Below are 18936 nucleotides of genomic sequence, written 5' to 3' on the forward strand. Positions count from 1 at the left end.
TTACCGCAAGTGCAGCACCTCGTAGTTTCGCATATATACGGTGATCAACGACACTTCCGACCTCAGATCCAACCAAGATTGCGGAACAAGATCTTCTGGATCTGAATTCCGGCAGCGCTCCCGCGTACAGGGTGAAGTACTCCCTCTGTGTCCAGCTCTTCGAGGAACCACGTGTGGACAGAGAACTAGAGAGAGGGGGAATAGGAGAGGGAGGCGCCCAAGGGGCTCTCCTTTTCCCTCAACCCTAATTGTGTGTACTCCTTCTCCAAACCCCTCCACTATATATAGGGGGAAGGGGAGGGGTGGAGTTTCACTCCTTAGCAATATGGGACTGAAAAGAGGGCATGGGAGGGGGTTGGCCGGCTGGGTCTTATTGGGCCCATGCGCCTCTTTCCATAAAACCCTAGCCAGCCCCAAATCCCATGGTTGGGGGGGGGGAGGGTGGATGGCCACTTAATGGGCGTCTCTCCGTGAGGGGCCCATTAAGGTGGGCTGCACCTTTTTATCATTACATATATATTTAATATTAATTCATTTAATTCATATATAATACATATTATTTAAGTCCTAATGATCCGATACACCTCTCATATCACTCAGAACATCCTTCCGATTCTCCTGGAACCCTTTTCGGTTCTCTCTTCTTTATTTTCTGGTGTTTTCGATGAATCTAAAACAATCTTAAGTTCTTTTGAACCCTTAAGTGTGTTTTCCTACGGTTCGAGAATGATACAGGCATGATCGAGACAATCTCCGTTCAATGATCGTCAGGGTGTTCTAGAGAAGAATAACGACCCCCTGTGTATTCTATGAAGATGTGATCATCGTTTGAACCATTACATCGTATCACATTCCCTTTGTTACTTTGATACTACCATACATGCACTCGTCTGAGACTTGATCATCGGTATCACGATACCTAGTTCGATTTCGTTACCGACAAGACTATTCAACTCGTTCCGTTCGATTTCATTCTCATGACCTAGTCATGTGTTGCAACTTGAGTGTAATCTCACCGAGTGGGCCCATTAGTATCTTCCCGCCACACGGATGAATCAATCCCGCTCTTGAATCATACGCCTCAACCTATCCCATTGGAATACGTGAGCAGCACCTTTATGACCACCTTGTTACGGTGTGGCGATTGATAATGTCAAAGCAGCCGTCGGTGATAGTGATTAGATATGGTCTCACGGTCTAAAGATTAGGTTACATTGATTTCATAAACATCGTAACGTTGAACTCGATATGACCTTAATCGGGTTACAATACTTATATATTAGGAATGTCCATCATATTATTCAGTCAATGATATAACTTCATTGTCAACGACATGTATGTCCATGATCGGGAAACCTTGATCATCGAATCACAATGAACTTGGACCCTGGTTTGTTTACAATACGACACGTGTATCAATATTTCAAATTAATACATTTATATCATAGCATGCAACTATTATGAACATTTGAAATATAAATAATAAATACTCCTTATTATTTACCTCTAGAGCACTATCTCCAACAACTTCAACATCACCCGTCTGGAGCATCAACATCGATCAATGACATGAAAACAACAGGGGACCAAGCCCGTGCTTGCATCAACACGTGGTAGCAGAACTTGGAGGTTCATGGGCATCATTGGAGTGCTGGCGGCAGCATGAGGGCGCCAAGCACGTCCGCGTCGAGGAGGTGCTCGCGCGCGAGGGCAGGAGAAGGGCGTCGAGCTGGAGGCGCGCACGGGAGATCAGTGCACGGCAATGCGCTAGTCGATGACAACGGGAGCATCACTGTAGGCGGAAGGGACAAAGACGTGTCGCGAAATGACCTCGGGCGAAGCGCACAACAAGCGGAGCCACGAGGCGGGGCACCGTTTCCTAGCGATAGTGGGGACGCGCGGCGCTGGGGGCACGCTGCTACAGGGGGACCGAGGCGACGAGCGGAGCAGAAGGTGAGGAGACTAGGGCGCCCGAGATGAGAGAGACGAAGGAGAGAGGAGAGGGGCTTGAGTGGAGGAAGCGATGGGGCGCGGTCGTCTAGGCAGGGGCATGGTAGGCTAGGGCGCAATCGTCGGTGCAGTTGGCATGTCGCGGCGGCCAGGCGCTGCAGGGCGGGGCGTGCGCCTCGGCTGCCCGACTAGGCGACATGCGACCTGGCGGCCACGTCGACCAGGCCAATTAGGGCCGGTCGGCAGCTAGAGGGCCGACTAGGCTTGGTCGGCCAGCGGCCTGCCGACTGAGCATTTCTTTTTTCGAAAACATGTATTATATTATTGAAAATTAACAAAAAAATCAGTTTTTCTAAAAAAAAATCGTATTATTTTTAAAAAATCGCCCAAACTCTCAGCCACTTTTTTTTTTTAAATTTTGCCAAAATCCATCTCAGTCATTGATTCAAGAAAAATAATGTAAGATTGCCTTATCCGTAGAAATTCAACACTCCCACAGCCACAACCGTAAGCTTGGCAGGAACAACAGTAATGTCCTCGGCTCCCCCTCCTCCGGCACCGCCTTCGCGGTCGTCTAACCCGGAGGCGCCTCCGCGTGTCGTCCGCCCGCCGCCGAGGCGTCCCCCGAGGGCGCCTGGACCGCCGCCGTGGGCTGAGCGGCGGCCCTCTGTTTCCGTCGACTACGACCGCGGCCGCCGCACCGCCCGGGTCGAGGTGGACGGCGTCGGCGCCGACGCGCTTCCCTCGCGGCACCGCCTGCGCGTAGAGGGGAGCCGGTGGCAACGGGACTGGAAAGTGTCCCAAGTTGCCGCGCGCGTGCTCGCGCTCCCGCCAGCCGACGCCCATGCCGTCGACGCCGTGCTCAACTGCTGGGCCGGGCGCTTCGCGCGCCGTAACTTCCCGCTCCTTATTCGTGTGAGCCACCTAGTCAATGTGTTCGATGAAATTAGTCTCCGTGCTGGCTTTCTATGTGTTCGATGAAATGAGTTGCCCGGCATCCATTTGATTTATTATATAGGTGTAGATGAAAGAAAATGCTGCGACCATTGCACCTGTTGGCCATTAGGGTGTCTCGAACATGTCTGTATGGGAGTGCACCAAGCTAATTTACTGTCTGTTTTGGACAAATAATAATAATGTAGTAATCTGGCCATCTAGGTATTTTATCACCTGTCACCTCGAGCCTAATTCAAGCATTCAGATCTTGTATTATTTTCTAGTTCCATTGGTCAAGTGAGCAGTTTTTTCTAAGTTTCCCTCCATGTCCATCCTTGCATCTATTAGCCAGTTCTATCAAATTGTGGTATTAGCTATTGATTTTCAGTATTCTTTGATGATCCTTTTGCAATCTTAGATTTTTCCCCATTGGTCTCTCATGGCATTGTGTTTGTTTTGTAGTTTTTTCCGATAATTCCCAAATTATGATTATTTATTTCATGGAAACAGTCATTAGTTATTACCATTTATATACAATATATACCTTGCTTCTTACCAGACAGTGTGCTGCAGTGTCCCTTAGGAGTCTGTAACTACTGAACCTACACAAGTCACAAGTATTTTTTTAATATATACCTCCCACCTGTGTAAATCCACACATTTACTTACATAGTTTATACCACATGTAGGAAATCACATTTACCGGGTCCTTGCACCATGCTGTGCATGTGTTCCGCTGGATGAAAAATCAGGAGAATTACTGTGCTCGCAATGACATTTACGGTATGATGATACGATTACATGCCAGACACAATCTGGTTGATCAAGCACGTGGCCTGTTCTTTGAGATGCAAGAATGGCGGTAAGATTTTATTTAGCTACCCTTTATTTGCACCAAAATGTCAACAAGTCACAACAGTTCTCACGTTACTTATTTCGATCACTCTATGTACAGATCATATGACATTTTTGGAATATTCTATCAGTGACTTTTTGACCTAACAATATTTGCAGGTGCACTCCAGATGCTGACATATTCAACTCTCTAATCCATGTGCATGCTCGGGCTGGTCAATGGCGCTGGGCCATCAACATTATGGATGATATGCTTCGTGCTGCTGTTAGTATTGTTCTTTGATCCACAGATGTAATAATCATTGTGTTCTGAATGCTCTATTTTCTTGAATATTAGTGGCCATATGTGCTTTATGTGTTTTAGTTGTTTCGAGCTGTACATTCCAAACTATGGCATTTAATTCTATTCTTGTTATCTTAAGCGATAGATGTTTAAGCCTTTTCTATATACAATATCACCTGAGTGGCACCAGTAATGTTATGTTTGTAGATAGATTGCTGACGATATGTATACATAAGTAGCACTCTATTTTTTTGTTTACAGTGTTTTTTTTTTTTGTGAATACATAAGTAGCACTCTATTTTTTTGTTTACAGTGTTATACTCATACTCGTAGTATCCATATTTGGCCCTGCCTAGGAGATTAAAACCATCATAGTACTAATCCACATATATCCTTAGTATCATTTACAACGATGTACTAGTGCTGGCTGTCCACTGTATTGCTATGTAGGGTTATCGGGATGCACGTTATCTCTACGTACCTGTTGCAGTGTGAACGTCATTGCTTATGTTAAGCTAGTATTTCACTTAGAATCCCATTTGCATTTTTTCTGAAGTATGAATTTTATGTTCAACTGTTTTCCCTGTCTGAGGACATAGTAATGGCTATGCTAGTACTTGTCTGCTAAGCAGTCAGTGCCAGATACCTGCAATTTTCCACTGCAGCACTAGCAAATAGTAATGAGCTACTGGTGAAAGGGATCAACATCAATAAGATCACCATAAAATAAAATGCATGTCTTGGTACATATATTCTACATAGCTCTGGCAACCACTTTGACAATTACGAATTCTAGAAAATTAACACTGTCGTAGTTGCGTTATTAATTTATTCATCTGTTCTTCCTGAAGATACCTCCTAGCCGGACTACGTATAATAATGTGATAAATGCATGTGGTGCTGCTGGTAACTGGAAAAAATCTTTGGAACTTTGTAAGAAGATGACAAGAAATGGTGTGGGGCCAGACTTGATTACGCACAATATTGTATTATCTGCTTTGAAGAATGGATTTCAGTATTCAAAAGCCATAGCTTACTTTGAGATGATGAAAGGAGCAAATATCACCCCAGATACTTTCACATTGAATATTGTCATCCACTGCCTCGTGAAAGTTGGACAGTATGGGGAAGCTATTGAAATATTAAACTCGATGAGGGATAAAAGAACACAGTGTCCTCCAGATGTTGTTACATACACTAGCATAATGCATTCTTATTATGTTTGTGGGCAAGTGGACAATTGCAAGGCAGTCTTTGATATGATGATTGCTGAAGGAGTTAAACCCAATACTGTGTCATATAATGCACTTTTGGGTGCTTACGCCTCACATGGAATGCATACTGAGGCCCTGAGAGTGTTCAAGCTACTGAAACAAAATGGTTTACGACCTGATGTAGTTTCCTATACCACTTTACTGAATGCCTATGGTAGGTCTGGACAGCCTGAGAAGGCTAGGGAGGCCTTTAATGAGATGAGGAAGAACTCATGCAAGCCAAATAAAATTAGTTACAATGCACTTATTGATGCTTATGGATCGGCTGGGATGTTGAAGGAGGGCATTAGTTTGCTGCATGAAATGGAGAAGGATGGCATTCCACCAGATGTTGTTTCAATAAGTACTCTGTTGACTGCCTGCGGCCGCTGCAGGCAAATAACAAAAATTGGCACAGTTCTTGAAGCAGCGAAATGTCGAGGCATTGAACTTAATATAGTTGCTTACAACTCAGGCATTGGAAGCTATTTAAGTTTTGGAGATTACGAGAAAGCTTTGGAGTTGTACGCATCAATGATGGCCAGCAATGTCAATCCAGATAGTGTAACTTACAATATACTCATCAGCGGATTGTGTAAATTGGGAAAATATGCAGAATCTCTTAAATTTTTTGAAGACATGGTTGACTTGAGAATTCCATTAACCAAGGAGGTCTACTCATCCTTGATTTGTTCATATGTCAAACAGGTAAGTGAGTGTTGCTTTTATTATCTGTCTAGCTATCTCTAAAGGGTTGCTATGCTAATGACGATTCTCGTACAGGGCAAACTAACTGAAGCAGAATCAACTTTTAGCTCAATGAAAGAATCCGGCTGCTTCCCTGATGTTTTGACATATACTGCAATGATTCAAGCCTATAGTGATGATGGTAAGACCCTTTTAGGTTGCAATAACATTTAACCAAATAGAACTGCTCATGTATTTCTTTTGGATCATAAGGGAGTTGGAGGAGTGCGTGGGACCTATTCAAAGAGATGGAAGGAAATGCTATACAGCCAGATGCCATTATATGCTCAGCCCTCATGGAAGCATTGAATAATGGAAGCCAACATGAAAGGGTCCTTCAGTTGATGGAATTCATGAAGGAAAAATGCATCCCATTAAACCAAAAGGCTTATTTTGAGATAATAGCTTCATGCAGCATGTATGCGTATCTACTGTCTTAAGTTGAACATGCAGTTCTGAATTAGTAGCTAGGTTTATTACCTGAAAAGTGCTTGCCCTCTGCTATTATGGTAATTAGCTTTCTCTATGTACATTTGGGCTTTGGACTAATGCCATATTGTTTGTGGATTTAGTGGCAGAAACTTAAGGTGGTGTTACATATATATACTCATGAACAGCTGAACTTTTAAATTATCATGTTTGTTTATCAGGTTATTATTCTAGCAAGTCGCAAGTAGGCCTGCTTTTCTTTTGAGCAACCATGCCAAATTTACAATATGGTAAAAAATGCCAAATATACACATTATTATAAATAGGGATTATTATACTTATTGAGATAGCAGTATAGGACCTTCATGTGAGTGGGTTCTCTCTACTTTGTGTTAGCTCAGTTTCTTCATTGCCGATTTGGTGGTTGGTTGCCTGGGGTTATTGGATAAGCCTCGTTTGTTTGTTTGTTTGTTTGTTTGTTTGCTTATTTCGCTCAGATGGTAGTACGGTCACATTTTCCGTTCACTTGGCATTGCTGGGTTTTGCAATTTACAAAGCAAGTCTCAACACCTTTAGTAAGCAATCATGGAATGTTATTTGTGCTAAACCTGTGGTATTATTTGTTTTTCCCAGTGCTGAACATCGACTAATTTCATATGCCCATGAACGTATCTTGTGTTAATTTGTTGTACAAGCTTTTCACGCATCTTTGATGCACAATAGTTTTTCAGCTGTCTTGCTTGTTTACTTATCGGTCGCTTCCCTATAACAGGCTAGGAGATTGGGAAACAGCAAGTGAAATAGTTGAATATTTGGATTCGTCACTCTCATCCATTTCCGTTGGGACACTAAACCATCTCCTAAATTTTCTTGGAAAATGTGGGAAGACAGAGAGCATGATGAAGGTATAATTGGTCTCCACTATATAGCTGCTGATTCAGAACTCCTTTTGTTATTTCTGACTGCGCTATACAATGTATGTACATAATTCATCAGTATTTAATTTCATTACTGGACTATCAATCTGCTGTTATATGAATGAAAGTCAGTACTTGGTACTTGGTAGTTATGCCATTGGCAGCAGTCAATGTTTTTCCTCAAACATAGAATCATTTAATATTTTTCTGTGTGTTATTTAAGAGGAACTACTCCTGTATGATGACTTTCTGTTTTGGTATGTCAATATTCCCTCTGCGCTGCTAATTTTTTTTTTTTAAAATTGAACGCCCAAGTAACAATGCACATTAACTAGGTATAGTTCCACATTTCCATACTTAGCCTAAATAATATATTCCTGCCATTCCCAGACCGAGTAAAATTGTTTAATGGTTAAGAATAGTAAAATAGTAGCAACTTTTCTCGTTTTAAGACTATCAAACAACCACCTTTTCATTCATGAAAATACATTGAGGAAACAGATCTATACAGTGCATTCGTGGAAAATAAATTTCAGTAGAGATGCTTAAATTGTCGGTAAGTTTCCAGTTTCACATAAACCTTGAGTTCTTTGAAGGACGGGACTAAGATTGTTTATTTGTATTTTCCCTCATGCAGCTGTTCTACAAGATGGTGAATTCTTGCTCTGTTCTGGGTCTTTCTACTTATACGGTTCTGCTGAGAAATCTATTAGCTGTTGGGAAATGGAGAAAGTACATTGAGGTAAAAAGGCGGTAATCACTAGCATTCACTAGGGAGCTGTATAACTTATGAATGAGAGTTGACTTCCATATCTGTTAGATTCAATTTGATAACCGTAGTCTGTCAGCGTGATGGCTTTACTGATATAGCTTTTTTTTTGGAACAAGAACTTCAATAAAATTTCCGCGTTGACCTGTGTTATTTTGTTTGTTGTAAAATCTGCACCAATATGTCATGTTGTGACTGTGTCAAATGAACGATTTTACCTTACATTTTTGCTTGATTGACTTCTGCCTCCAGCAAACCATATAGTCCCAATAAAATGCTAATTTGATTGGAAGTTATATCAAAAAAAAATGCTAGTTGTTTATGGGTGCGAAACTTAATTATTCCTCTCCTTTTTGGCACATGTAGGTTTTACAATGGATGGAGGACGCTGGGGTCAGGCCAACACTATACATGTATCAAAGTGTTCTTCCATATATGTGGAGGGACAATAGTATGGATTACGTCACTCTTATGCAAGAAAAAATAAGTATGATATTTCTACTCTTAACTTTAGCAGAAGAAGTATGCACTCCCTCTGGCCCTAAATACTTGTTGCAGGTTCTGCGACAAGTATTTAGTGCCGGAGGGAGTATAATTTTTTTATCATGTGATAACCTCTTTCATATTTTTCAATTTTTCCTTGCTGACCTTGATGAATGTGTGATTGGTTAATACTTCAATTATTATTGTTCTTGTTATTCGGCCTTTTCATTTACACAGACGTCATTTTCTTGTGTTTTCTGGTAAGTGACATATTTTTCGGATATTCAAGTAATTCAGATATTCAAAAACATAAAACATTGAGTCATTTAGTTAGGGAAGTGATCTATCTGACAGAATAGAATGACATTTGAAAGAAATTCAGAGATTGCTGAGTTCCACGCCTTCTACTTATATGGGACATTTTATTGTATTCCAGGCCTTTAAATCTTCCATCATCTCATATTCTCCTTCATTGCCTATGAAGTGTGTCTAGCTACTCTTGTAAGTGAAACAGCCTGCATAGGGGTGTTAGTGTGATTTTAACTTACCCTGCCAATACCCCAATCATGTCCTGCATGAAATGTGGACACATGGCATTTGAATAAATTGATCAGGAAATAATATTACCGTCATCCAGCTTTCAAGAAACTGAGGAATGCCAACCTGTAAGCCTCAATGTTACCCAACTTGTTTTGCGACCTTCAGTGCACATGTATTATTGCAATCATTAGCAATTGAAATAGACATATATATGCATCTAGCATATGTTCAGTCCTACGGTTTCCGGTTTTTACGCTCTGGCGATCGTAAGGCGGTCGAGTTTCAGTCGTCGTTGTCCCTCGTCTCTAGGCCTTCCGTCTTTGCGTCCCAGTCCTCTGGATTTCTTCCGGATGAGGCTACGGACGTCTGCTGCTAGGTTTTAGGATCCTTTCGGTCTTCTGTCCACAAAGTTTCCTGGTCCTAACACCATAAGCCCTTAGCAAATTCTAGGGCTTGCGATTCTAATACACATAACCTAGAAGAAATAGGTTTTTTTGGTGCGGGTGTGGTGTGATCATGGAGAAGATGGAGGGAATGCTGAAAAATCTTCGGTTGTCAGAAGAGGAGCAAAAGGGGGTCAGGTTTGACTGGTCGTCGGGAAAGAAGAAGGCTGAGTTGGAGGCACAAGCGATGGGGAAGGTTTTGTCTGAAAAGCCAGTGCATACGGAAGGAATGGAGGCTGCCTTGGGTCAGATCTGGTGTCCTTTGAAGGGGATCCAATGTAAGAGAATGGGGAGTAACATTTTATTGATCACTTTCCTGCAAGCTTTGGGTAAGAGGAAGGCAGTCTATGAAGGTCCATGGAAGATGAATAATGATCGGATAGTTCTAGAGGAGTTCGACCTGATGAAAACAATTGACGAGTATGCTTTTGATTCAATTCCGATCTGGATACGAGTCTTCCGTCTACCTTTGGGCATGATGAACAGGTCCACAGGGGAGTCAATTGGCAACAAAGCGGGAGCATTAATGGATGTGGAAGTTGGAGATGATGATTGGGCTATGGGAGAATATTTGAGGATCCATGTGAGAATTGATATCACCAAACCTAAACCGTGACCTATGCGGTGGGCTCCAACGCGAGCCCAACTCGCACGCCGCCGCGACACATGCACACAACGGACACATTCTTCGCGGTTTATTGCTAACATTCTCCCCCTAAACCGTGACCTACAGAAGCGTCGGCTCGTTGTCGATGTCGGTGAGAAGCGCCTTCTCCTTCCTTGGCTGTCAGCAGTCACGACAGAAGTGGCCCCGAACTTCGCAGTTGTAGCACCTGCCGCGCCGCCCCCTTGCGCCCGAGTCCATGCTGTTCCCACCATCGCGGTCGCAGCCCAGCTGACATCGCCATGCCTCTATCTTCTTCCTCAGCGACACACGCCGAGCTCCGCCGGCGACACATGTCTGACTGAAACTGTTAAAAAACAGGATGCATTCAGGCCTTGTCTTTTGCCCAGCAAAGCAGTATACTCAAGATTCAAGTGGAACTGATGCCCAACTTCTCGTTCAAGCAGTGAATTCAAATGAGCAGGATCTGACTCCGAATGGTGTTCTTTTTGGGGAGCTAAAGGCTTTGGCATTTTTAAATCTTAGCTACTTTTCAATTTTGTACTGTCCTAGATCTTGTAATAAGGTGGTTGACGCTTTAGCGACCTTTGGTGCAAAGATGGTCCCAGAGCCCCAAGCCGTATGGCCGGGTCAAGTTCCTACTTTTGCCCAGTTATTGGTTGCCAGCGGTCTTGCTGCGCAGTATGGTTAATGGAAAAAAAGTTCCATCTAAAAAAAAATCACCACACTTGAAATTTCTGAGAACATGATTCCGGAGTAAATCCCACAAGAGAAAAACTGGTTATTCCATTTTCTGGCTGAGATCTGGTTTACCTGCAGTGCCAGTTTCTGGAACCCTGCCATCATCCCTTGCACCATCACAGCGATGTGCTCAACATACTTGTATTAACAAAACAAAAAAACTACTTGATCAAAGTGACCTTATTTGACATGTGATCCTTGTGCATACAGCATGACCTGAGCTTGCCTGTTTCTATTTGTCCAAGTGACTTATGCTGAGCATTGCGCTTTTATCTAAAGTTTGTTTTGAATCACCAGATGCCTTGAGAGAGAAGATAACATGAGTTTCGGACATATAAATGCATGTCTGTAATGTGAAGCAAATCCATCGCGAAATAAGTGGACATCACTGACCATAAATGATAATAGAGTTTGCTCTCAGGACCTCCACAAAGATTATCAAGGTAACATTGGAATTTGTAGATCTAAGTGTTAAGGTTTTTCTGCTAATCAGAACTGACATTACTGTTGTTTTGTTAGGTCAAGTTAATGTCTGAGTATAGCCCAGCTAGGTGCCCCAGCCCACAATCTGACACCGTCATAATAGTACAGGAACATCTAGTAAGATGATCGCATATCAGCATCCGAGAAAGAAAAGGGGGATACCTAGTCTTTCACTGTTGCTGCTACATCAGTGAAAACTCGCTTGACTTCGTAAGGGTTGAATATATTATATTGCTTCTTACTATCTCATACGTGCTCGACAAGTACTGGTCAAATCCTGCATTATGCTTCACTTTGTTTCTCTCAGCAAATACCTCACGATAGCTGCTACATCAGTGAAGCTCTGCTCCAGATTGCTTCTATCTTGACAAGTATTCCCTCCGTTCAGAAATATAAGTGTTCCAGATTTCAGTTAAAAAAAGGGTGTTCCAGATTTGTCTAGATTCCCATGTATTTAGACATGTTTTAGTGTGTAGATGTATGCAAATCTAGACAAATCTGTGACACTTATTTCTGAACGGAGTAGAAGTGCTTGACAAGTACCGGTCCAATCCTGGCCTAGTGCAGTTCGCTTCACTTCGTTTCTATCCAGCATCCCACTCGGCACAACTTGTCGGTTTTTGCCATTGCTTTGTATGTTTTGTTACTTTTTGTTCAGCCATGGAGTCGCACTTTATCTTCCCTTTGGTTAAATCCAAACTAAATGTTTCTTTCTTGTACTTATATATATTCATTTTATACTCAATTTCCTTCTAGGCTTAATGCACAACAGCCACAGATAAAATTTTGTGTAGCCACCATGACAGTTTACAGTACTAATTTAGATTAAAATAAATGTGTTATGCATTTCGAATTATAATTTAAGTAAATATATGTAGTATGTGCTTGGCATTATGGTGGATTATGTCATTTGTTCTGCCCAATTTTGTTTATTTTAGCATTATGGTGATATAGTAGATTATAAATAACCATATTATGTTACACTTCAACAAATATATGTGGCCTAGGAAAAAACATGCGTGCCCTAGGAACCAACTTATGTGGCCTCTATCCTAAGGTGATTGCCGACGATCAGCTGCTTTGCCTGACCGTTCTCAATTAAGATCTTGACTGAAGACGAAGAACGTTGTGCTCGGTAGGCGTGCAACCTGGCATATTATATTATAGAATTTTGAAATACAAATTATGCGTGTTTCAAAATAAAGGGCTACGTGTAGCTGGTCTCCGTTTGAAGTATTCCTTTTAGCAAGTTGCTATGCTACTATCATGAAATGAACCTTACGTGGGGATCGTTTCGGAAAACTCTACATAGCTTTTTTTTTTCAAAATTCGAATTTGACAATTTAAAGTTTTAAAAAATCTGATTTTTTTTCTAGATGTAGCCAATATACTCTACCACTTGCAAAATCTCAGGATGAAAAACGTTATATTCTGGGCTACACTAAAATAAAATAAAATCTCACAAATATTGGAGGTTTCAAATCTATGTTTTTCAGTACTTTAGATCCACAAATTTTGTGAATTACGCACAGCACAAAAATAGTCAGTCTATCGTACGTACTCCCTCCGGTTCATATTAATTTACTCTAATATGGATATATCTAGACACATTTTAGTTCTAGATACATCCATATTGAAGTCAATTAATATGAATCGGAGGAATACTGGTATTTTTCTGCGTGGTAGAGTACATCATTGTCTACCTCTAAAAAAAATCGTAATTTTTTAGAACTATGAAATACAATTTTTGATTTTTTTTTTAAACGGGCTACATGTAGCCCTAGCTCCAAAACGGCACAGTCGGATCGTTTCCCCTTGTTTTTATCTACCCCTCGGCCTTGTTTGGCCCCTCGGGATAGTTCTGTTTGGCTCTGGGAGCTTTGAGAGTTTTTACTTTGATGAACTCTCTTCCACTCACCTATCATCTGTTTTTCCATGGAAGATAAAATAAAATGGTTTGTTCTTAACGGGAACATTAGAGGCATAGGCTCTTATACCAAACACGACATGATTACATAAAAGATAGATGAATCTTATAATTCTTATTGCTTCATCATATGTTTCCAAGAGACTAAAAGAGAACCTCTCAACCAAGTACCAGAGACGCTGCAACATTTGCTTGACTGTGCCACCGAGATAGATTCTCCCCAGATGTTCTGCTGGATCGGCAAGACTGTGCCAAAGAGGGACGACGGGACCTTGGGATGATGATCACATTTATGTTTTATGTTTTGGTGTATCTGGAAGCACCGGAATGATGTGGTCTTTAGCACCGGCAGATCATGTGCGCGGAAGATCATCTAGATAATTCGTTTGGAGTTCGGACCGTGGAATACGTCGGACTTGATCTACGGTGTGGAGTTTGGCTTTCCAGCAACCGCTATCTTTAGAGTTGCTATCAGGAGAGCATTCCTAGGGGAGGAAATGTAACATATTGTTGACAACGTTCTTGGCGTTTTAACGGTGTTGTAAAAGTGGCTTTTGGTTCTTTTTCTATGATATTTGATATTTCAGACAAAAAGAATTAACAGGATATCAAGCATATGCCTCAAGTACAATTTACATGCATGTCCAAAGTGACTTAGGCTTTAGAAACTTTTTGACACGTCATTACAAAAAGAAGTTGAGAATTAGAAAAAGCTTCACTACAAGATCATAGTGGCGATCTATGCTGTTTTCATCACGACGCTCGGTATTTCGTTCTAGAAACGTCACGGCGATCAAAGGCCAAAAGCTGGTTCCGCGTGACGTTTTCTTCATTTCGTCACGCATATTTTTCTTGATTTTCGTCCCAGCCCCTGAAGCCCGGCAATACATTTCGTCCCATGCCGAAACGTCGCAGATTTCGTTGCAGGCCATTTCGTCCCCATTAGATCTGTCGCAGATTTTGTCACGGGCCGTCGTGATGTTTTTCTCCCGAAGACCATACATCGACCCCACCCGTCAGCTCGGCGTGCACGACTCCGTCTAACGGCTGGTTCTGGCGGCCTATTTCGTCCCTTGCCAATTCGCCGTAGATTTCATTATAAGTAAAAAAAGTTTGACTTTTCCTTTTTTCCAACGACGATACCTTTCGTGCCTGGACCCCACATGGCAACATGGTTTGCAAGGCTCCATCTAACGGCTTTCTGATGGCCTAATCATCCCATGTGAATTAGTCGCAGATTTCAACATCAGTAAATTTTTGACAATTCCTTTTTTCCAACTACGATGTCAGATAGAAAGGAAGTAAATTGCCTATAAATAAACAGCGTGGCATATGATTCTTCATGTTCTTTATACATAATATGTCGATTACAGCGGGAAAAAATAAAAAAAATACAGGAAATTCCAGTAACGGTGATATGTGCATAGAAGAATACAGTTATAGAAGAATACATAATATGTGCATAGAAGAATACAGTTATAGCTATTGATCATAGATAAAAAAAAATGTGCATAGAAAGATTTAAAGAGGCAAATCTCAAACGTTTACCATCTTAGCCTTCCTGGTGATGACATTGGACATGGTCATCTTGCATACATACTAGGGAATTGGTGGTTTGTGACATGCAACTTGGGCTCTAAAAAAGAAACCTGGTCAAGAGCCATCTCGACGTTGTTTCCAAAGGCACAATGATCCTCGAAGTCCTCAAATCTAACATATTGGGACCTAGAAATAAAAATATTAGTAACCAATGTGTAGCTGTATAAGAATGTACCAACACATGCAAGTAGATAGCCAATTTCACACTTCTGCAAACAACCACCGGTTCCGCAGCTTTCTCCAATGTGACATCATGAGATGATGAAATTGTAGATTTTTTGCCCAATTTCTTGACTACCAAATGATAACAGATGAGAGATTCTCTTGGCTAATTTCTTGACACGATGACCAGATGTGGGTTTCTTAGCTAATCCATGGTCTGTGAATAGAACACCAGATGCAACTGCTCCTAAACTAGTACTTAAGATCTGCTCCTAAACTACTTAAGATAGTTAGAGGATCTCCTCTTAACTCTCTTGGCTTCCTTAGGTTCCGGGACCTCATCATCAGATTGTATATTGGTGGGAAGTGGAAGGATGTACTTGTTGATCTTAGTCTAAAAATAGAGACACTTCAACAATTAGAACATTGAAGTAAATAGACATTGCACAAAATAGACATTGCCCTTAAGTATGACTTGTTCAGCATGATGCTCCAATCTGCGGGAGTTGCAGTCTGGAACTCTGAATGGGGATCAGCTTCCTTTCCTTAGACAAGGAATAAATAAACCATATTAACCAGAAACATTGCAACACAAGTTAACATTACATATCACACATGTGTTTGGGCCGAAATGATTTCTCCATTTGGGCTAGATTAGCTTCTTTGGTCCACTGATATGTGATTCACTTTTCAGGGTGTATTTTACTATAGAAGAAGAAAAAAACAGGACATGATGCATATGCGTCAAGTACAATCTTTACCTACTAACTAGCAAAAGTGCTCGTGCGTTGCACCGGGATAAATAATACTTAGACTTTCCTAATGATGGTGAAGTCACTCTATATATTCTTCTTGTCCCTTGCCCATAAGCATTCTCCAGCGCCTCGTCGCCATCGGCTCCTCTCCGAATAGCCGCTCTTCCACCCCAAACTTCTTCTCCATTGTGGTCATGGCCAGAACCGAGTGGCGCTACCCTGTTACGTCTTGCAAAATAATTGAAATATGCGTGTAAACATTAATTTAGATATTCTGTTTGACTATTCTTCTTATATCCTAAAAATTCTACAGTTATCATTCAGATTTTTTTCAAAGCATGCTTACTTCCCTTTGTTTGATGCAATCTTGCATGCGTATATGAATGTCCTGAATAAAAGCATGATAACTTCTTACTACTCTAACTGAGCAATAAAGAGATTTTACATTCCAAAGTGAGACTTCAGATTGCAGACGATGATCTCATTTCTGCATTGACAATGAAAACAAAGAAAAATCATATTCCAAAAACATATTAAACATCACTGACCTGGAAATAGGAACACTCCTTTATAGTTGCATGGTACTGATTTCTTAGAGATCGTGCCTTCTGAATTGAATACTAATGTTCCGTAAAATTCAACATGGGGAGATTATGTTTCTCCAGCTCCACATAATGAGTGCAATGTGAAGAAATTCTCGCTCGTCTAGAAATTCTGATCCAGCTCCTGCTTGTTTCCCTGGTATGAAATATAGCATAGTGCCTGCAGGGCAGCGATAGATACACCAATGTAAGCTGCTGGTGCTACACTTTGTGGATATGAACTTGGCTGAATCTGAACGACAACTTCACCTCAACAATTTACCATGAAAGCCAAACAACCCAGCTTAGGATATGTGATATGTGATTAATGATGCTAACAGAAGAAATCCATCCCGACTAATCTTGATTGAGCCGATCGAGGTCATGAGATAATTTTCCCCACATGAGGCCACCATGATCACCTCCTTCAGGGGGAAAGGCACTATCGCCAGTGACGCCATGAGCCCTTTCCCCTCGCACCACCCCTCTGCACGCTGAAAGCAGGCCGCCGACATGCGCTCTCAAACGCGGCCAGGCGATCTCAAATCGCGAGGCCGAAATACGCCCTCACCTCCAGAGTGGCGAGGTAGGAAGAAACGACGTCACCGTGCTGCACCTGGGAGTCTAGGCATGTGCGTTGGTTTTGTATTCTCCAAAACATATGTCTCTTAACGAAGGCTACCTCGCCGGCCAGATGCCATGTGTGATGGCCTGAGTCAGCAGGTCATGCCAAATCCACCTAAAACACCGAAAGAAAAAAATGATGCCCTTGCCACGGACTGTAGGCCATGTCGATGTTCAGCCCCTTTATGATGCTTTGAAAATTGTCCCTGGTGTGCCGACACTTTTCCATCCTACCGCCCGCCTGTTGGACCAGAACCAACAGGCAGATCGTCGGATGGAGGGAGTCATTCGGTCGGAGGAGAAGCTTCTCCGCTCAAAGTAGATCCCAGGAGATCATATCTACCCCGGCGAATTTCGCACAGCTACTGCGTCCCATCGCGAGAGGAGAAGGAGGCCATTGCAGGACGGAGCACGTCACATGATCGACGATGGAAATTTCAACCTTGATCATGTCGTGGATGGTATGGATCGACATCGCAGCCGCCTCATGCACGATCTCAAAGCGCTCGCTGTTGTAGCGCTCGTCTCGCCCATTGACCACTGTCGTCCGAACGTTCGACTCGCCCATGACCTCGGCCGTCGGAGCGCTCTCGTCTCGCCCATGACCTCATCTAGTCGACATCGTTTCCGTCCATCGTGCTCGCTACCGTGGTTACTTGCTTTATATCTGAATCGCTAGCCCACATGTCTAATAGTTGAAATCGGAGCCACACCATATCATTGAAGAACGCCGGGCGCGCCTGTGCGTGGTAATCTCGGAGACAACGGCGGCTTAGCATCGTGAGGTCGACAGGCCGTTGGCGAACCGCACCTTTGGGGGGGTGTTGTAGGCCGACCTGGTCGGCGCGGACCAGGCGCCGCACACCTCCCAGGCGGGTTGTTGGGCCGGCCCAACATTTCCACTCTTTTTTTTTGTTTTTTTGCTTTTTCTTTTTTTCTGTTTTATTTTTCTTTTTACGTTTTTCAAGCTGATTCTTTTTTAGACGCGATTTTTTTAATTATTTTATTTTTTTGAAAATTAAATATTTTTAAAATTTGAACATTTTTCAGATTGGAACAAATTTCAAAATGGAACAAATTTTAAATTGGAACAAATTTTAAATTGGAACAAAACATTCAAAATGTATTATTTTTTTATATATGAATATTTTTTGATTTTGAACAATTTTATACTTGAACAATTTTCGCATTTGAACAATTTTTATACTTGAATAATTTTCGAATTTTAATTTTTTCTCGAATATTTGAGATAAAACATTTTACATTTAAAAATATATTTAAATTTAAAAAATTAAATCTTAAGAACGAAAAAAGAAAACAGAAAAAAAGAAACAGAAAAAAAAAGAAACAGAAAAAAAGAAACAGAAATGAAAAAGAGAAATAAAAAAGAAACAGAAATGGAAAATTACAGAACAGAAAAAAATGACTATAAAAAAGAAAACGGCCAACTGGCCCAACACCCGAACTGGGCCGGCCCGTACCGCACGCGGGGGTGTGCGGCGCGCGGTACGCGCCGACCTGGTCGGTGTATAGGAAATCCGCACCTTTGGGCTCTCTCTTGTCGTCGGCGCTCTTGGGTATTATGGAGAAGCTGGGCCTCACACCAGGTACGACCGGACGTATTTGAGGGCACAACAGCCGGGGTAGATTATATATGGAAAAAGCTTCGCTTCCCCCGGACGATCGATGGCCTCGCGTCCTCCGGGTCGCCAGCGTGACACGCGTCCCTCTTCGTGGCCGAAGCGAACGAGAGACTGGGCCCCACCTCCAACCTTATCCTCCTAAATTCATCTTCCTCAAAGAAATCCTCAACCTCACGCCCCTGCAGACTGCC

The 18936-nt window shown here is 42.0% G+C and overlaps 1 protein-coding gene across 1 annotated transcript; it reads left to right on the top strand.

The window, feature by feature from the left end:
• Positions 1 to 2474: 2474 nt before the first annotated feature.
• LOC124676853 (pentatricopeptide repeat-containing protein At2g41720-like) lies at positions 2475 to 12177 on the top strand. Its single transcript, XM_047212877.1, has 11 exons — positions 2475 to 2865; positions 3576 to 3748; positions 3901 to 4006; positions 4876 to 5985; positions 6061 to 6166; positions 6238 to 6442; positions 7226 to 7358; positions 8008 to 8112; positions 8506 to 8626; positions 11269 to 11414; positions 11491 to 12177. The coding sequence occupies exons 1-10, from the start codon at positions 2482 to 2484 to the stop codon at positions 11292 to 11294; spliced, it is 2469 nt and encodes an 822-aa protein (XP_047068833.1). The 5' UTR covers positions 2475 to 2481; the 3' UTR covers positions 11295 to 11414; positions 11491 to 12177.
• The last annotated feature ends 6759 nt before the right edge of the window (positions 12178 to 18936 follow it).

Source organism: Lolium rigidum, chromosome 7 (assembly GCF_022539505.1).
Source record: "Lolium rigidum isolate FL_2022 chromosome 7, APGP_CSIRO_Lrig_0.1, whole genome shotgun sequence".
Lineage (NCBI taxonomy): Eukaryota > Viridiplantae > Streptophyta > Magnoliopsida > Poales > Poaceae > Lolium > Lolium rigidum.

Bases quoted from the DNA above. Each gene is read 5' to 3' on its own strand.
- LOC124676853 (XM_047212877.1), top strand. From the start codon at position 2,482: ATGTCCTCGGCTCCCCCTCCTCCGGCACCGCCTTCGCGGTCGTCTAAC. The intron at 6,167-6,237 runs GTAAGACCCTTT...TTGGATCATAAG, and splicing joins TCAAGCCTATAGTGATGATG to GGAGTTGGAGGAGTGCGTGG. The intron at 6,443-7,225 runs GTATGCGTATCT...TCCCTATAACAG, and splicing joins ATAATAGCTTCATGCAGCAT to GCTAGGAGATTGGGAAACAG.